Below are 17,354 nucleotides of genomic sequence, written 5' to 3'. Positions count from 1 at the left end.
GCCTGAATAAAGTTGGATCCCCTTGCTGGGGATCCTTGCACTGGATCTTGCAGCTGACTGTCCTTTATTAACCCAGTATTTGTCTTGAGAAGTCCTGGTGAAGTCATTAGTTTGGAAGGTCACTAAACACAGACTTGGAGCAGAATTGCTTTTCAGGCCAGGAAGGGAGACTGAATTGTACATTGAAGAGTTGAGCAGTGCAAGCAGAGGTTTGTATTAACCCTTACAGTATTGTAAGACTGAAATTTTTGATGCTGCCTGCACCGATTTTTTTTTTCCCCATCCAGCCTGACTGATGGCAATTCAAGAGGAAAATGTGAGTTCTGGCCTTTGCTAAACAGCCACATACATACATACATACATACATACATACATACTTACTCTCTGGCAGCTGCCTCTGTGTGCACAGACATACTCACCTGTTCAGATGATTAAAGGAGAATGAGGGTTCTTCCATGTCCTCTTTAGTCTAGCAAGTACAGGACATCTTTACATAATCTGCCTGATACTATCACTCAAGGCTGTCCCTTTGACTTCTCAGCTGCCATGGAATGGGAAGCAGAAAGAAGGACAGTACAGACAACTTGTTTTCTCTGCACAAGCTGAGAGCAGTACAGAGGGAATTTTATTGTCTAAGTGTCAAGGGAAGCAGGAAGAAGTATCAACACATGAGGGTCATGGGAAATGCAGTAAGAACTAAATCTAAATAAAACTTCCGTGTTGGCTACATAAGAACACAGAACCACACTGATTAATTACAAAAAGACACACATGATACTGTTCTTAAAGAAAGAAACTTTCCATTTCTTAGTTCTGAGCTGTACCAGTGATAAAGATGTAAATGGTTTTGGAGCACCGTATCAGTGCTGGAGTAGAATACTGATGTGCATGGAAGGGGACCGCTCTGGTCCCGCTAGCACCATCTCAACCCTGACCTGGAGAGAAGCTCTGCTCTGCAGAGATTATGGGGGATTCAGTAGCCTTCTGGGCCTAAACTGATTTGCTCTTGAGCAGAAAGGGCCAGGGCACCACTGAAGGAGAATGGTTGTGATACAAGTAAACACCTGCTCAGAAGACAGACAAAAATATTAAATTCCCTAAGGAGTTCAGCTTGGCTGTAGAGGGGCTATCTCCACCTTGCTCTGGGAGAGCAGACATCAAGCCAGAATAGCACTTGCTTTTTAAGGAAAATTGTAAATCCATAATGCAGGTCTAAATGTTGTCAGGACAACAGTGCAAGGCCACTGGAATGTGTGGTGTTATTTCAGCCAGACTTGCACACACAGTACACCTGGGACACCCCGTGCCTGTATCTACTGTTTGATCATCAGGACACTTGAAATGCTTCACTCAGAAGAAGCAGGTGGCTAAAGCAACCACCCGAAGTGATTAGCCAGAGCCACTGGAGCAAGGTCAAGCCAATCTAATCCAGACTCTTGCCCTTTGGCAGACAGGAGCTTTCTTCTGTTCTTTATGGTTTCTTAAACTCTGAAATTTTAAGGACAGTCATGTTCCAGTCTATACAACACCACACATGAGCCTACCTTAGGGGGCAGGCACCTGATTAAGGCATTCACCTGAAATACTTAGAAGAAAATTAATCGAGTTAAGCAGATTTGATAACAGCAATACAGCTACTACGTGAACAGAAACTATGTTTCAACTACAGTTCTGTAATCACTTACTCCGATAGATCCAAGGATACTATGTACTGACCCATAACCTGGCACACATGTAAAATAGTAACTGAAAAAAACCACTCCCATCTAAAACACTTGCTAACATACCTTAAGTTCCTGAAGACTCCTTTAGCTTCTACCAGTTAAAAAAAAAGGCTAGTATGTCACAAACTGATGAACACCCAACCCTGCTCTTTAAAATACAAAGTTTGTATCAGAGTGATGCTGTAGCAGAAAGTTTTGCTCACTAATGAATATGCCCATTAAAAAATTGCAGTTGGCCAGGTATCAAGGGACTTGTCTACATAAAAGTATAAAGAGGGACTCTTATTTCAAGGCTTACATTACATTTAAAATAGTTTCACCAGTAATAGGTCAGCATTTGTTGAAGTCTTTCAAAACTCAACTCAGCTTTACATACAATGCAGACAGTGTCTATCCATTCCTAGTGTACAAACACGGCTCCCTTCCACAGAGTTCACAGGACTTGTACTGTAGAACAGATATCAGGTGAGACCTACTGAGCAGTGAAATTTACATCACAGAGCTACATGAGTGACCCTATTAATATTTAACATTAAAAAATTAATAGGCCTCCTTGAGATCCATCTTTCTTGTTCTGCAGGCACTAAAGAGTATGAGTTACATTGTCATCCCTTCTTTGTAGCTCTAAAGCCTGCAGAAGTGAAAAAGACTCTCATCACCAGCCTTTTTTCCTCTTAGTTAAAGGCAGACAGATCAGAAACCAGAGCAAATAGATGGGGGAGGAAAGAAGTGCTAAAGTTTGTCCTGCACTGTACCCTCAGGTTTCTTGCTGCATAAAGCTAGATTGCATTAATCCTCTCTGTCATGGAAGGATGTGGTCTTATTTGTTAGGAAGGAAGCAAAGCTTTGTATTGAAGTGATTCATCCTGTTACAAAGATGGGGGGAGCAAGAGCAAGAAGGGGAGAACTCTGTGGTCTTTTTCCAGTTTCTTGCGCTATCTGCTGAACTGGAGATACAGAAACAGTAAGGAGCAGGAATTCTATGACACAGAGAAACACAGTAGAAAGCTTGAAATAGTAACCCTAGCAGAGGGTACTTGTCTGCTCCTGTGTCCATCTTGAGAAGTTTATCAACATTAGGTACATGCAAAGAATTAAATACCTCCTAACATATATAATTGTGCAATTAAATCTTGAGAGAGGATGTTCTTGTCTAGTTAAGAGACCTTGAACTCTACCTGTCATTCATATCTTAAACATCCATTTCCTTTGGTTTCCTAAGCTATTGGCCTCAGTTACATCCCGCAGGAAAGCACTTAATTACAAAGTAAAACAAAGCATTTTGTTTTAAGCCATTCTGCCCTGGTGATCTAACACTGCTGAACACCCCTGTTGCCCTGCTCTCAAGGAAGCATCATTAACTTGCAGCTGACCCCTCACTTGTCCCATCTGTTTAAAAGTCTTCCTCCCACCCCCACATTTCCCCTTTCCATCTAAAAAAGCTCAAGTCTGTCCAGTTATTGAATGTTCTCTGTATTAAGCTACTAATTACTCTCAAGAGCTCTCCAGTTACTCTGAATTAACTAACCAATTGACTAACCAAAGTCATGGCAAGGATGCATTCTAGTCACCTTTTACAATTTTTTTTTTTAATTATGGACTTCATCCACTGTAGTAAAACCTGACATGCAGTTTCCTCTTGCTGACTGCTGCTTGTATTTATCATATGATTCACAGTGGCATCTGAACTTTCAGTCCGCTGCATAGCAAACATGCAAAGGCAGTTTGTGGCTTCCAAGTGGCCCATATTATTTACAGGTAACTGTGGTACCTTTACAGCTAACATCATTGTTAGAATCCAGACACTAAATATGTTAATTTACAGCCACACAAAAATTACCAGAGGACACATTCAAATGGGTGCTTGGCTCACTACTGCTGTTAATTTTAATTGTTGCATATAGCTGGAATATAAGGGAGTGGACAGGTGTTGCACTGCACTGTGGAAACTGGCATCCTCTTCTGGATTAACCTTCTCTTGGCTCAGCAGCAAGTTCTGCCACCTTCTTACAGATTTTCCTCCTGGTTGTACAGCACAGCAGGAAAGTACAGACTACAAAGGGAGATTGGAAGGACAGACTGCAATGGCATGGATATGCCTTGCAAGTTACATCACAGTTAAGGATGTACAGTTAGGAACCTGTAAGGCCTGAGCTAAATCGCTTGTGGGTGGTGCTTCAAGGATTAACTGCTTTACTAGACAGAAGACCTGATTTGTTTGGGGTTAAGAACCCATTCTCTGCCACCAAAATAGCTCTACTTATTATGAAGATGTGGCACAGGAATACTGCAACAAAAAAAGTAGTAGAGCTAAGCTCCATCATGTTTCTAACAAAGAAAGAAAGGAAAGAATAAGCCCGGTTCTAACAAAATTAAATGGTGGTATTTCAGAAAGTTTAGCTCCTTGTCAGTGCTTGATAAAACAAGACTGTTTCTCTCAAGGATACTCCCACTCCCAAGCTCAGTTTTTGCATCCCCTAGATCCATGCATCCAAATCACTTCAAGACCATGCTGTTCTGACTTCTGGAAATCCCACTGTTCCCATGCCCTAGGCCTCAAACAGAGGTCTGACAACACTCCAGATTTTTGACAAGCATTACGCTGCTTAACCGGTAGTACAACGCTCCCCCAAAAGAAGCATAGGAAGAGTCAAGGCCATAAGTGGCAGAAAGGCCCAGCCCAGCCCTCTGGGGAAGGGCAGTGTAAGTGGCGCTGTTACATACTGCAGCAACCCCAAGAGCCAGGACACAAGCACAGCTCTGGCACTGGGGTAGAGAATTGCTTTCAGGAGGCTCCAGGCTGAGCTGTCAGGAAAGCAGCTGCAATTTCCTCAAGCAGGGCTTCTCACAAACAGGTGTATGTAACTCTAGCACTAACACTATAGGGGGGAAGGAGCAAGACCCTTGCGGAAAGGAAAAATTGCTTGTAAAACCTGTTCACATTGTTACATCCTTCTTTAACTATTTACTCATAAAACTCATACCTCAGTGACTGAAGTGCCTGCCACAAGCTTTCTGAGTAGCAGTCACTAGAAGTTAACAGAGAGAAGTCTGATGAAGAGAAGATGCAAAGTTCAGGTTTTACACCAGCCCCCACCTGCCCCATCTCCATTTCTGGAACAGTTGAGGTCTCTGTGCCTGTTATCATATAGCAGTGTTATAGGCATATCCTGATCCACTCAACCACGAAAGGACCAACAGCAAGAGTTCACCAGCATTGCCGTGGGCAATGATCCCACTGTCTACTCCCTCAGAGACAATGAAATGCTTTGAAATAGGCGGGACTAAACATACAAGATGTGTTTTTTCTGGATTAGAAGACTTTGTATGGTCAATAAATCAGGCTGAGCAAATTCAGACCTATCTCTCACAAGAGCAATGATAAACAAAGTGTTCATAATGACAAACCCAGGAGTTTTTGTACAAGATTCAGGGGCCATACCATTCCAGCATCACTTCTCCCTCAGCCCTGCAGGCCTTGCAGCGGTTGAAGACTTCTGTGCAGACAGGGAAGAAGTACTGTTGACAAGATACTTCATCTGCTTGCTGTGAGGGTAAAGATAGCAAGTCCACTGACCCCACTCACTTCATATTCTTTCTGAAGCAAACTCCCCCTAACGTAGAGATTTTTTTTCTTTTTTTTTTTTTTTTTTAAAAATACTCAAGTGAATTAAGATGGCCACCTCTCCCAGAATCAGGCAGGCGAATCCTCTGGGACCCATGGGATCCAGCTCTGGGACTGGCCCACTAGTAAGTACCTGGGAAAATCAGCACTCTCTTTTGCTCCCACTCCCCTGTCCCCTTTGTCAGAATCACTGCAGGTAGATCCAGGTCCCAACTGTGGCCAGCAAGAAGTCCATGGAGCCAGGCACACAAGGCACAGCTCTCTTCACACCCGGATCTGGTACCCATTGAGGTCTGGCATGGCTTTGGAATCGGCAGGCTTCTTCTCACCAGATGGCCTGTGAGCAAAGAGGGTAATAACTCTTTAGAAACTGTTTTCAATCAGGAGATGCTGCACATAAGAGATAGCAGGACAGGAAAAGGTACAGGAGAGTGTCTGAGAGAGAGAAGAGAGACTGATCCTGCACTACTGAGGACAGGACTATTCTGCAGCCTCCAGTAATTCTCTTAATGATCTCAACAGAACAGAATGCAAGTTAGGAAGTAGGAAGTCCACTCTGGAACCCCAGGTCATTATCAGGAAAAACAACCTTGCTGACAGCAAGATAATTTTTGGAATCTCTTTGAGGCACAGGTCTGTGAAACACCAGAGCTGAGACCCATGCATAAGGTTAAAAGTCAGCTACCAACATCACTGTCTGTTTGAGCTGCTTTCCTTCTCCCTGCCAAAACAAGCAAGCAAAAAAACCCAGCTGTTCCCTCAACTCCCTAAGCAATGATAAACTCACAGTGGTACTGACTAGGGAAGAATACTACTGCAGGTCAGAGAAATATCCACTGTTCTAAAGAAACCCAGTAGGACATCAGAATGATCCAAAACCAAACAGCAAGGTGGAGTCTGAGTAAAACAGATGTTCTAGATAGGTCTCCTGCCCAGCAGCCCCACTCACCGTCGGTCCCCACGGCTGTTTCGCCGATGGGGGCTGGCCTGACCTCTTTGTGGGGAGGAGACATCTTTCTTTCTGTCCTTGGTGGGAGATGGTGGTCCAGTTCCTTTCCCAATCTGCCAGAAAAATAAAATTAAACAGCTACATGAGCAGAAAACCAATATGAGCAATAACAAAACCAAAAAAACCTAACAATGATTTATTATATGGGGAAAAAAAGACAAAAAGGCAAAGCAAGTGCATCAAAAATGCAAAAGCCAGAAAAAACAGGTTACAGTGACAGCTATGGCTCCAAGGACTGTATACAGTCCAAGCTAATGACAACTGCAGCACTGCACAAGCATCCATTAGAGAACCAGCCTGTATACAGTGGGTGGTATACAGTGAGAAAGAGGCCCCAGCCTCCAATTTGCTTTCTACTCTGTGCATCTAGAAGAGTTTCCTGTCACTTCACTCCCCTAGTACACCAGCAGCCAGGCCAGACAGTGGATGCAGCAGTGAGTTACTCCATCCTTGCTGCTTACCTTCAGCCTCATATCACGGGCATGTCTCTCAAGCTCTTTGCGAAAGTCCTCCCGGGTTAGCTTGTCTAGATCCAGGATGGAGTGCTTCCACTCAATCTGCTCCACACTGTGTGGGTCATGGGACACACAGTGGCCCAGCTTCACCTTTTTCAGAGTGTGCCAGCAGCGGCGATACGCCTCCTCGAAGTCAAAGATGAGTTCACTCAGTGTGCGGAAGACAGGTGCTTTGTACATAAGTTCCTCACGTCGGCTGATGCCCAGTGCCCCATAGCGGCCTCCGAAGTTCACCCCCAGCACGATGTGTCGGAAGTAGTTCCCTGAGAAGTGGGTTTTGAAGCTGATGGGGAAACGGTCCAGTGTGGTCATGTTGTTGGTGAGGTAACTGACAGCAGCCACTATTCAGGAAACAACCGGTGACAACAGTTTTCTGACAAGACACTTCCTACCTGCTCCAGACCCTCCCAGCCTGCTTTGCAGACTCCCCATTGATTCAGGCATCACACAGACAGGATTTGTTCTCCAGGTCAAGAGTCCAGCTCATTGCAAGCTGCCCTACTTTCATCTGGGTTATGGGGAAAACAGACTTGGCCTCTTCAAGGAAACAGTCAACAAAGTTAATTTTGATGCAGTTTTGTGATGCAGAAGTTGCAATGCTAGCACCTTAAGTGTACTGTATTCCATAGCTCCCAAACTGTTAACACTGCAGCATTATTCCTCAGTTTGTTTTAATCTGTGTCACTAGCTACTGTTTCACACACCTGTGTCACTAGCTACTGTTTCACACACCTTCAGGATAAAAAGTCACTAACCTCCACTTTTGAACCATTCCCTCACCATCTCTGCCCCTCCAGGTACATGAAGAACCTATAGCCCAAGTATCACAAACTAAACCTGGAAGATAGCTAGGAAAGATGTCTACTTAAAGACAACACATATCTAGAACTAATAAAAGTATTGCCTAAGCTAGTAAGTGACATACATCATAATTAGAAGTTGGGGAGGATCCATAACTTATTTTAATGCAAAACACATGCAGGCTGTAAGGGAACAATGCTATCCACAAAGGATTTCCTGACCTAATTCTAGGTAGTGTTTTTGCCTTTCTTTAGATGTTCTCTTATCTTTTACGATATTGTATAGCTGACCAGAACAGCACTACCCTTCCTGGTGAAGGAGGAGCAATTCCAAAGAACTAGTTCTGATACTTTATAGAATTGCTTGGATTTGGATTTCAGTGGTGGGTTTTTATGGGAGAACTGGGGAGGAAAAAGGAGGAACGTGGGGCTTGGTGACAATGGTATCATCACCCTCAGAGCATCACAAGCAAGAGAGCAGAGGCAAAAACACAAGGATGGGCAGACATACACAACTCCAAGAGGAAAGGATACATTCCCAGGATCACAGCTTCCAGGCATTTTATTGGCAGGGCCTCTTTGGTCATTTCTTTGGCCAGGTCCATCAGCCTGCAGAGTGGGACAAAGGAAAGATGAGGACAGTTAGAGGGCTTATGCTATGCAATGTGGCCAGTTCAGCCCTTTAGCACTATAGATGTAAGGTAGGTTTCCAGGATAGAGGGTGGCCCACAGACGATAGGGAACAGAACAAAGTATCTTCTTTAAGAAGATACTAAATCCAAACCAGGTCTCTGCCACACACTGTTGTTGCTTCCAAGGAATTCTCTTCAGTGGGTTGCAGCAAAATTGCTTCCCAGGCCAACCTGGGTTCTCAGGGAGACCACAGCACTGGCTCTGCAAGTTCTGGATGGACACCAATGCATCCACAAGTAAAACCCTAGAAGGACCGAGAGTCAGCAGTGTTTGCCTCACAAGGCTCAAGGACAATAAAGCCTTCTCTGGCATTAACCCTAGTCTCTGTTCAATGAGTACCATGGAGGAGACATTGGACTGATTATAAAACAAGGCATTTAGAGTCACATAAATCTATGGACTAGACCAATAGTGAGAAGCCAGTCTTGGGAGATTCTCTGTATGCTCTTCAAGAGAGTCAATGAACATCAGGTGCTTATTGCCAGGAACTTCTGGGGCACAGCAGTTCCCAAAATCTGCAATGAGGAGAATACCCTTTCTTGTTCAAAGTATGAGTCACCAAAAGCTTAGTGAGCCTAGATTCTGCAGAGGCACTTACAAGAGCTATGAAATCAGACCTGTAAAGATACTTGGCTTCCACAGAGCATTCTTAGAGCAGGACCTAATTTCAGAATCCCTCAGAAGTTCATATAGTTACATTCCAATTAGAAGCAGGCAGAATATGCACATTTTTGCAATACATTATCATTGGTTTACTGGATTTACTGATTCTTGACAAAAAAAACCCCTACTCTTATTCTTGAGAAAGACCAGACGCAGCTCTGCCCAGCTATGTGCCAGGCAATAAACAGTAAAGTTACCTAAAGCAGGATGGAGCTGCAGTACTGAAAGCCCTGAGTGCCACTAGACCTTGGGTAGGGGATGGAGAAAAAGCAGTGTGAATAGCAGGGCTCCAACAACAAAGAAAGGATTAAATGCTGTAGAGGCTGCCAGCACTTACCCAGTCAGAGGTCTGCTCTTCTTAACCTCAAAGAATTGTGTCCCAGTGTGATTGTACCTGGAAGCAAGAAGTTAAGGGCTTGGCAGCTTGGAAAGTAGGGTTTGAAGAAAACTTGTCTGAAGGACTTCCATGTTATTTACTATTCTCACAGCAAAATCACGATCCCACAAATATAGCAGCAACACTAGAAAATCCCTACCTCCCTTTCCTGCATTTCTCCTATTTATATTCCCTCCTTACTGTCACTGTATTTCCTTGTCAATTCTTCTCTTCCTCATACGCACACACGGGTTTCCACTCCAATTCCCAAAGGTTCATGCTGACAGCACATGCTCTGCCCAGCTTTCTGGTTACCAGGGCAGAACAGTTTGATAAATCTCTTCCTGCTCCTATCTGCACATAATACATGCAGCAATGAAACATTCATGGTACCTTATTCTAAGACTGACTGGGATCCAATCCAGAGCACAACCACCCTGGATGGGTGAGAGGTGCCAAAAGGTGAGCTTTCTGATCTTGAATTAGGGCTGAAGCCAGAGCTAGATCTGTATCTCATCAATGAGATTAGACTGTGTTTGCATGTCATATACCTGCTCTCCAGCACAACAGGAAGGGAGAAATCTCATTCGCAGAACACAGTCACACAGGCAGCTCTGAAAATAAATGGGTAGGATACCACAGATGAGCAAAAGCAAAGTGGCCGAGGGTCATTTAGACAGGTACAGAGAACACTGATTGAGTAGGATGACCTGAGAAGGTTTTCCCATCACCGCAACTCACCCACATCTTAACAGTGAGGTGATGCAGTTTGTGGTACATCTGACACCTGGCTGTCAGGATCTCAGATATGTGTTTTTAACGAAATACCACTGTAAAGCCACTGACCTGTAAGAGTGGGTAGTGGGGAAAGGCCCTTGACAACATGCCCATTTGTTACATGGAGTGAACAGAACCAGAAGGTAACTTGGGAAAAAAAAAAAAAAAAAAAAAAAAAAAAAAAAAAAAAAAAGAAAAAGAAACAAAGCACCAAACCAAAACATTATCCCCAGTCCAGCTTCCTGTTTTCAGGGAAAAAGTTTCAGTTTTCCTCCAGCTACAACAGAAGGAGCCTTTCTGTTTGTCACAGGGAAAGAAAGTCCCCTTGATCTCTCTTCCTGAGTTACCACACCAGTGAGTAAGGTAACAGCAAAGGATACTGAAGTTCCCTGATGTAGCGCTGTACAGCTTCCAGGCGCTCAGGGATGGGGGTGGATGGCTGGAACACAGGCACACTTGGTATGGGAATCTGAAATGAGGAGCGGAACATAAACCACTGCTTCCAAACTTCTCCAGCTTCTTGCTGAAATCAGTGGCACACAGCTATAAGGAACATGTTCCTCTGAAACCAGACCTTTTTTGCTGCCCAAAGTGACCACACCAGAAACATTCCTCTGTTTCCACAATGGAAATTGGGAAGGGATTCAGAATGAAGCATCACCACAGAGCTGCAAGAGAAACTATGTGAAAAGGTCCTGCATTTATGCAATGTTACACTGAAAAAAATAGAATTACTGACAAGGCAAGATACAAGACAGGAGAGCTATCACCTGAGGGAGCTTGGCCTCATTTGAGTATTGAAACTGAAATGCACAAAATAAAAATAAAGAGAAAGGCAAAAACGGAGAATGAGTTTTCCAGTATCACCAGAGGGTGGAACAGTCCTGCAAGCAAGGGTAGAAAGGTCCTCTGCTGCTTCCTGGCATTTCAGGTGAGTTGGCACTGGCTAGGCCACAGGCCTGACAGCATGACTCCCTGCCCTGCAGTGTCTGGTGTTTTGAATTACATGGTGCAAGAATGACTTCTAGATGTTCACTTTTCAGACTGCTGTCCCACTGAGGCCTCAGCCTTATGGGTCCAGTCAGATTTTCCTCACCATTTGCTCCACAGGGATAACTGTAGTCTTGTCAGCAGCTGAGAAAATGTGTCTAGGGAAAGAGAAGGGACCTGTCCACAGGACAAATAAAAAGAAGACAAATTTGGGATGACTGACAGACTTGGAGAAACAGCCCAGTATTTTCTCTCTAAAGGATAGCTCGTGCCTTGCATGCACCTTGCTCATATCAGACCGCATCTTTTCTCAGCAGTTTGGTTTTTAACATCAGTTCCCCCTCAGACTTCCCCCAGAGCTGGCCTATCCACAGCTATGAAAGAGTGAGTCAGAGCCAGTTCTTCCTTTGAGCCTTCCACTCTGCTGTGTGCAACTGCCTCTGCTGGACAGGGTTTTGTAGCCTGGCGCTGCTTAGTGCACCCTTCACATGTATTTCTCTGGCCACTCATTTCCATATACCTCATTCTTCTGCCCTGTATTGGTACAACTGACTGGTGAACCAGGTCAGGCACCTGAAGCAGCAGAAAGCTGAGCCAGCAAGCATGGGTAGTTTTCAGCCAGATCAGTTCTCTATCCTGGCTTGCCACACGGTTGCACTCTGCTTGTGCTCCCCCACGGTGCAAGGACCAGAAACCACTTCACCTTGAGATGGGCTGGTGCTGCCTCTTGCATCAAGCAGAGGCACTGGCTGCCTCACTCACAGGGGGCAATGCAGCCACGGTGGGAGCAGATGTGAAACTGGGTTTGTTCAGCTGCAGCAGGAGCAGGGAAGGCTCCAGAGAGTGGCACAGGAATGGAGCTATCTCTGGAAGCGCACAAGCTGAGTCAGTTTGGATGCTGTGAGCTGACACACTGAGTCATAGGAAATAATTTCCCAGCAGAAACAACGAAAGAGGTAACAATCAGGGCAGGCTGACTATTTAACTTTGTTTCATTTCTTCGGCATGGAGACTTTCATACTTTTGAGTGGAGACAGACAGATTAAGTGCATGTTGACAGCACAGACTAATGATTCTGGGTAGTTCCTCCTCCCTTTACTAGTACAGACCCCCAAATCCCCTTTTCCTCAAAGGACTGTGCAACACTGAGACAGCATAATGGCAATCAATTCAGCAGGGGAGGAGTTAATGCGGAAGAGCCTTTTGCACCTCAAGTAATTAAACTGATGAAAGTACACTGTGCTCTCTCAGATCTGGGCCTGCAGCCCAGACTGGGCTACAGTTTCTTTTGCATCAGGTCTATAGCATTTTAATAGGGCGAGAGAAGCAGGAGGAGAGGGTCTCCATCCCTCAATCCCACACTGACACGATGAGAGACCCTTACACTTTTTTCTTACCCAGCATCATCCGCTGCACATCTCAAAAGAGCTATAAATATTAGGTAGTTTTCACAGTCCTTCAGAAAGCAGAGGCGAATGTATTTATAACAGAAAAGATAGGAAATCAGATCTATTTTGACTTCCCTCTAGTTATTCTGAAAGCTGGAGAGAGATCAAGGAAGAGAGCCCAGAATTCTCAAAGTATGTAACTGCTGCCAGGCCTAGGAGACCAAATGAACACATCCTTCGTCCCTCATCACTTGTGTGGAGTAGTTGCATCACCCCACTCCTAGATTCACACACCCTGGCAGGCTGTCTATATGCATGGGATTGGTACTCTGCTTTTAGAAAGGGGATGCTGAGAACAACCGAGATTTTCATATACTAAGTGGGCCACGCTGTATGTGAGGAAAGGCAGATGGGAATGAGGCACAGGCAAAGCTCCACCCTTATCATTATCACAGAGGTGCTCTTCTGGCCAGCCTAGTTTAGCAACAGTTTCTTTTATGGTATTTATGTGTATCCAAGCTCCTCCCTATTCTTCCTTCTGCAAATAACACAGGAGCAGTATCAGTCTCGGTTGAGAGCCTGACTGAAAAAAACAGATTATTTTTTCCGGCTCCTTCGGTCTGATTCCATTAGATGCAACTCTTCCTGTCTTTGCCCTCATAACCATCTCATTTAAAATCCATAATTTCTTAGTGAGCCAAGCACACATCACTTTGTACTTCCAGCATGGACCCATTTGATGGTTCTAGCAGCTTGAAGCAAAGCAATACCCCACCCTGTTGCTGGAAAGAACACAACCTACAGGAGAGTGGCACTCTCAAGCCTGCTCAATTGATGCCCACTCACCCCAAATCTACTGGAAGAAAATGGAGACTAGAGGAGATCTCTGAGCTCTCAGACGCCAGTGAGAGACACAGCCCCTGAAGTAAACATGTGCCTAATCACAGCCTCCTGCAGTCATCATTTTATGGTATTTTAGTTTATTGACAGCTTTTTTGAGAGTTATTTCCCCCAAAACCCAATGCTGGCTATGATCCATGGCCAAAATTTTGGAGTAGGCAAGTCACTGTCCCATTCCCAACACCTAAAAAGGACTATTCACCCTCCAGCACATGGAGAGAACCTGGCTTTTCAAAGGAGCTAGCCTTGCAGAGTACACTTACTACCCTGATTCTCATCTGTTGCACCAGCCTTTCAAAGAAACTTGATGGCATGGAGACAAATGGCAATAAGCAGCCCTCAAAGATAAAAATACATCCCTACAGGGGAGAAGGAGCTAAGGAATCAGAGCTCATCCATCCTTGTGGTTTCCAGAATTCCAGTATCATCCCAGCTATATGCCCAGTGAGCTTGGGATCTCAGATGGTGGAGTGCTGAATACAGTTTATAAGTCTATTTCCCAGGCGTGCTAGCAGATGCAAAAAAAAAACCCCCAACAACCCAAAACCCAACAACCCCCAAAAGAAAACAGCTCAGTTTCACCTCTTGTTGCAAGAGCTCAGACCACTTGTGTCCCCTAACTGTAACCCTCTTGGATCAGGACTATAAAGTGAGAACAGTGGAAGTTCTTCATGTAAGACCAAAAGAAGGGACTGAACACTGTATTTCCCCCCTGTCATTCACTGGAGTCTTGTTTGACAGCTTCTTTCTTCTATTTCCCTCACCTTTTTTGGCCAAATCAGTCCTTATGGTTAGGAAATTAAATAGTGTGTGTTCTGACTGATCTGAAACATGTTTCCAGCCTTCACCTAGACTCAGGACAAAGTCAGAGGAAAGGAAGGAAATCTGAAAAGGAAAAGTCTAGTGGAGTTAGAATAGGGACTGTAATCAGGACTCAGGATTTGTTCCAGTTGCTGCCACAGATACCTATAACTTTACTGCATAAAGGATGTTGCATCACATGCGTCTCCAGAATTCCTCATGGAAAGCAGTATAGATCATCTGTGCACTATGTAATAGCATGTTTTTCCATACTTCAAATTACTTTCCCAAGGAGGTAAGTCCTTGCTAAAAAAGCCTGAGATGAAAAAGCTTCATCTTTTTGTATCTGAGTTTCCCCTATTAGAGTAATGGGAATGCTCTTATTACCCGCCAGTGGAGTGACACACCAAATGTTTGCAGTGTCTTTTGTTCACAGTATGCCAATGAAAGGGAGAGATTTTTCTCCAGCTGAGGTGCAACACAGCTAGCAACAATCACAAGAATTCACATTCGAAGGTTTCAGTATGGTACAAGGCTCAGTGAAATAGTCGGTGGTTCCTCTTTTGTAGAGTTCTCTGCTGCAAGGCCAGGAACATGCTTCGAAATCGCATCTGACCATACACCAGCAATAAGATCTGCAAGCGTTTGCTAAGTCCTCTTAAAACGCTTGGCATCAAAAATCTTTTTTGACTGACACAGTTCTATTCCAGAATGCCTTTTGGTGTGAGAGACTGTACCCAAATCGAATTTCTTCAGGTTCAAAGGCTCACCTCCGCCTGTCTCAACCCCCCACCTCAAGTATTTGGACTCTTCTAAATTTAACTCTCCTCATCTTTTCATCATTCATTCAGTCTTTCTCTGTAGGCATTGCCCATTTCCCCCCATCCCCCCTCCAGGCTGCTCATACATTAGCTACCTGAAGTCCGTTTTCCAGCAAGGCCGCAGAAAAAGAGGGTGCTGCTGGCGCACCAGACAGGGCAGAGCCCCGCAGGCACCCTCTCGCACTCCGAGTTAGAGCGTGGCTTTGCTTCCCGCAAGAGCACTCCCGGGGCCCGTTTTTCCGAGGGATCGCTCCCGAGCCAGGGAGACCAGCCTCCTAAGGGGACATGCGGGCGCCTCCTCCCAGCGGGATGCCGCCTTTTCCCCATTCCCTTCGTCCGGCCCTGTGGGAGCGGTCCGCCCCGGGCGCTCCCGCCGGGACCCCGCGCCGCACCAGCCCCGGGGGGGGGGGAGGGGGTGTCTCACCTTGGGCAGGTCGGCGGCGCCCCGGATCCTCTGCGCCACCCGGTCCCCCTCGGGGTGGATCCTGCCCACATGCCGCCACATCCGCTCCCAGGTGGGCTCGTCCACGGGCAGCCCGCCGCGGTTGACGAAGAAGGGGACGCCGCCGTCGCGAAGATCCTCCTCGCCCTCCTCCTCCTGCTGCTCCTCGTCCCGCGGTGCCGCCGCTTCGCCGGACGGGGGCTGCCTGGCCGCCGCGGCCCCGTCGCCCCCCGGCATCGGCATCGCCGCGCCCGCACTCAGCGCCCGCCGCCCGCCGCCGGGCCGCCGGGGGCCGCGCCCCGCATGTCCGGCGCTCCGGGCACGGGGCGTCACCGCCCCCGCCTCGCCCCCGGAGATATCAGAGCAGAGGGTTCGCGGCGAGAAGGGGAGCAAAAGCCGGGCGGGGCGGTGCCGGGTGCCGCATCAGGCCGCCGCCGCGGCGGGGGAGGCGCCGGCGGCCCGAGCGCCCGCGGCAGTGACGGCGGGCACCGCGCGGGGCGGGCCTGCCGCCGGGGCGCCCCCGCCGCGCCGCCTCCCGGGCGCTCCGCGGGCCGGGCGGGCACAACCACCTCCCGGGCGGGGGCTGCATGCGGGGGAACAAAGCCCCGCGCGGGGCGGGGAGGGGCGGGGCTGGGACGGGCCGGGCGGGGCCGGGCGCCGCTCCCCTCCGCCCTGCTCCGCCCCGGGCCGGGTCTCAGCGTGCGCCCACCGCCGTAGCGGAGCCGGGCTGCCGCTGGCGGGGCGCGGGCGGGCGAGTGGCAGTGTCGCTGCCCGCAGGCGATAAGGCAGAGAAAGGCGATAAGGGAGGCGGCTGCGGCCGGGCGATAAGAGGGCGGGGCGAGAGCGGGCCCTGGGGGGCGTTGGGGCGGGGCCACGAAGCGACCGCTGAAGGGTCGCCGTGAGGGGCGGGGGCGGCTGAGCGCCGCCCGCCGGGGGTCTGCGCTCGCCCTGCGGGGGCGTGAGGGACGGGCGGGGCCGGGTGGGCGGCCCCGCGGGCGATAAAGCACCGCTGGGAGGCAGGGGCAGGTGTCCGTGTTGACATAGCTTTGAGGAACGGAAGAGCTGGGATGAGCTTTCCAGGTAGGAAGCAGTGGGGGGTGGAGAGCGTATTGGGATGCTCCTGCAGCACAAAGCAATGGTGAAGGATGGACTCTTGTGGAACTGCGCCGCTGATCTGTGGGTGTGCTACACATAGCCCGTCCCTCTCAAGGGACGGGCCCAGAAAGGCTCTTCTGCCTAGGAGGAGGCAAAATACACCGTACCTGAGGTCTGGAGATGCACCATAAGTGAAAGACCGAGTGTTTTGCTAGGCTTCATCGTCTGGTTTTGTTTCAGACCTCTTGTAGTGCTGAGAAGTGTGAACTCTCATGGGAGGTTGTCCACATGCTGCAGGAGATTTGTAAGCCAGTTCTCCAGTATGTATCTGCTTCAATGGTTGTGTCCTCATCTGTAAGAGCCAGGCTGTGTCTCACCGTAGACAGGACTACTGGCTGTGTTTTCTCACCACCATGTAGTATTAATCTATTTTGAAAGCTCTAGCATAAAAGCACCAAGTACAAGAAATGCGTACAAATTACTGGGTCAGCTGCTGAGGAGCCCTCTGAAAGGCGTCTCAAATTACTTGCACTTAGCGCTCTAAACAAAAGGCTGCGGTTCAGCATCAGTGTGGGGAAATGAGGGGAAAAGCATCCCGGTTGCCATGGAATTTGATGTGCCCTGAGAACTGGGTATAACATTTCCAGAGCTGGGTAGAGGATTTCAGAGAGAAATGCCACTTCTTCTGCAGTGCTCTGTAGGCTGTTGCTCACATGAAGTCATTTCTGAAGGCAA

The 17,354-nt window shown here is 47.3% G+C and overlaps 1 protein-coding gene across 1 annotated transcript; it reads right to left on the bottom strand.

Annotated features, from left to right (window-relative positions):
- Positions 1–589: 589 nt before the first annotated feature.
- VASH1 (vasohibin 1) lies at positions 590–15,859 on the bottom strand. Its single transcript, XM_082282832.1, has 7 exons — positions 15,507–15,859; positions 10,563–10,651; positions 9,367–9,423; positions 8,208–8,282; positions 6,820–7,201; positions 6,299–6,411; positions 590–5,686 (listed from the first exon to the last, which is right to left on the bottom strand). The coding sequence occupies exons 1-7, from the start codon at positions 15,765–15,767 to the stop codon at positions 5,614–5,616; spliced, it is 1,050 nt and encodes a 349-aa protein (XP_082138958.1). The 5' UTR covers positions 15,768–15,859; the 3' UTR covers positions 590–5,613.
- Positions 15,860–17,354: the final 1,495 nt, after the last annotated feature.

This window comes from Coloeus monedula (genome assembly GCF_965178545.1).
Source record: "Coloeus monedula genome assembly, chromosome: 6".
Lineage (NCBI taxonomy): Eukaryota > Metazoa > Chordata > Aves > Passeriformes > Corvidae > Coloeus > Coloeus monedula.
This window is presented reverse-complemented; position numbering and strand designations above follow the sequence as displayed.

Coding starts and splice junctions, on each gene's coding strand:
- VASH1 (XM_082282832.1), bottom strand. CDS start 15,767: ATGCCGATGCCGGGGGGCGACGGGGCCGCGGCGGCCAGGCAGCCCCCG. Junction 10,652..15,506: donor GCGCCGCCGACCTGCCCAAG/GTGAGACACCCC, acceptor TCCTCATTTCAG/ATTCCCATACCAAGTGTGCC. Junction 9,424..10,562: donor CGCTACATCAGGGAACTTCA/GTATCCTTTGCT, acceptor TCTTGCTTCCAG/GTACAATCACACTGGGACAC.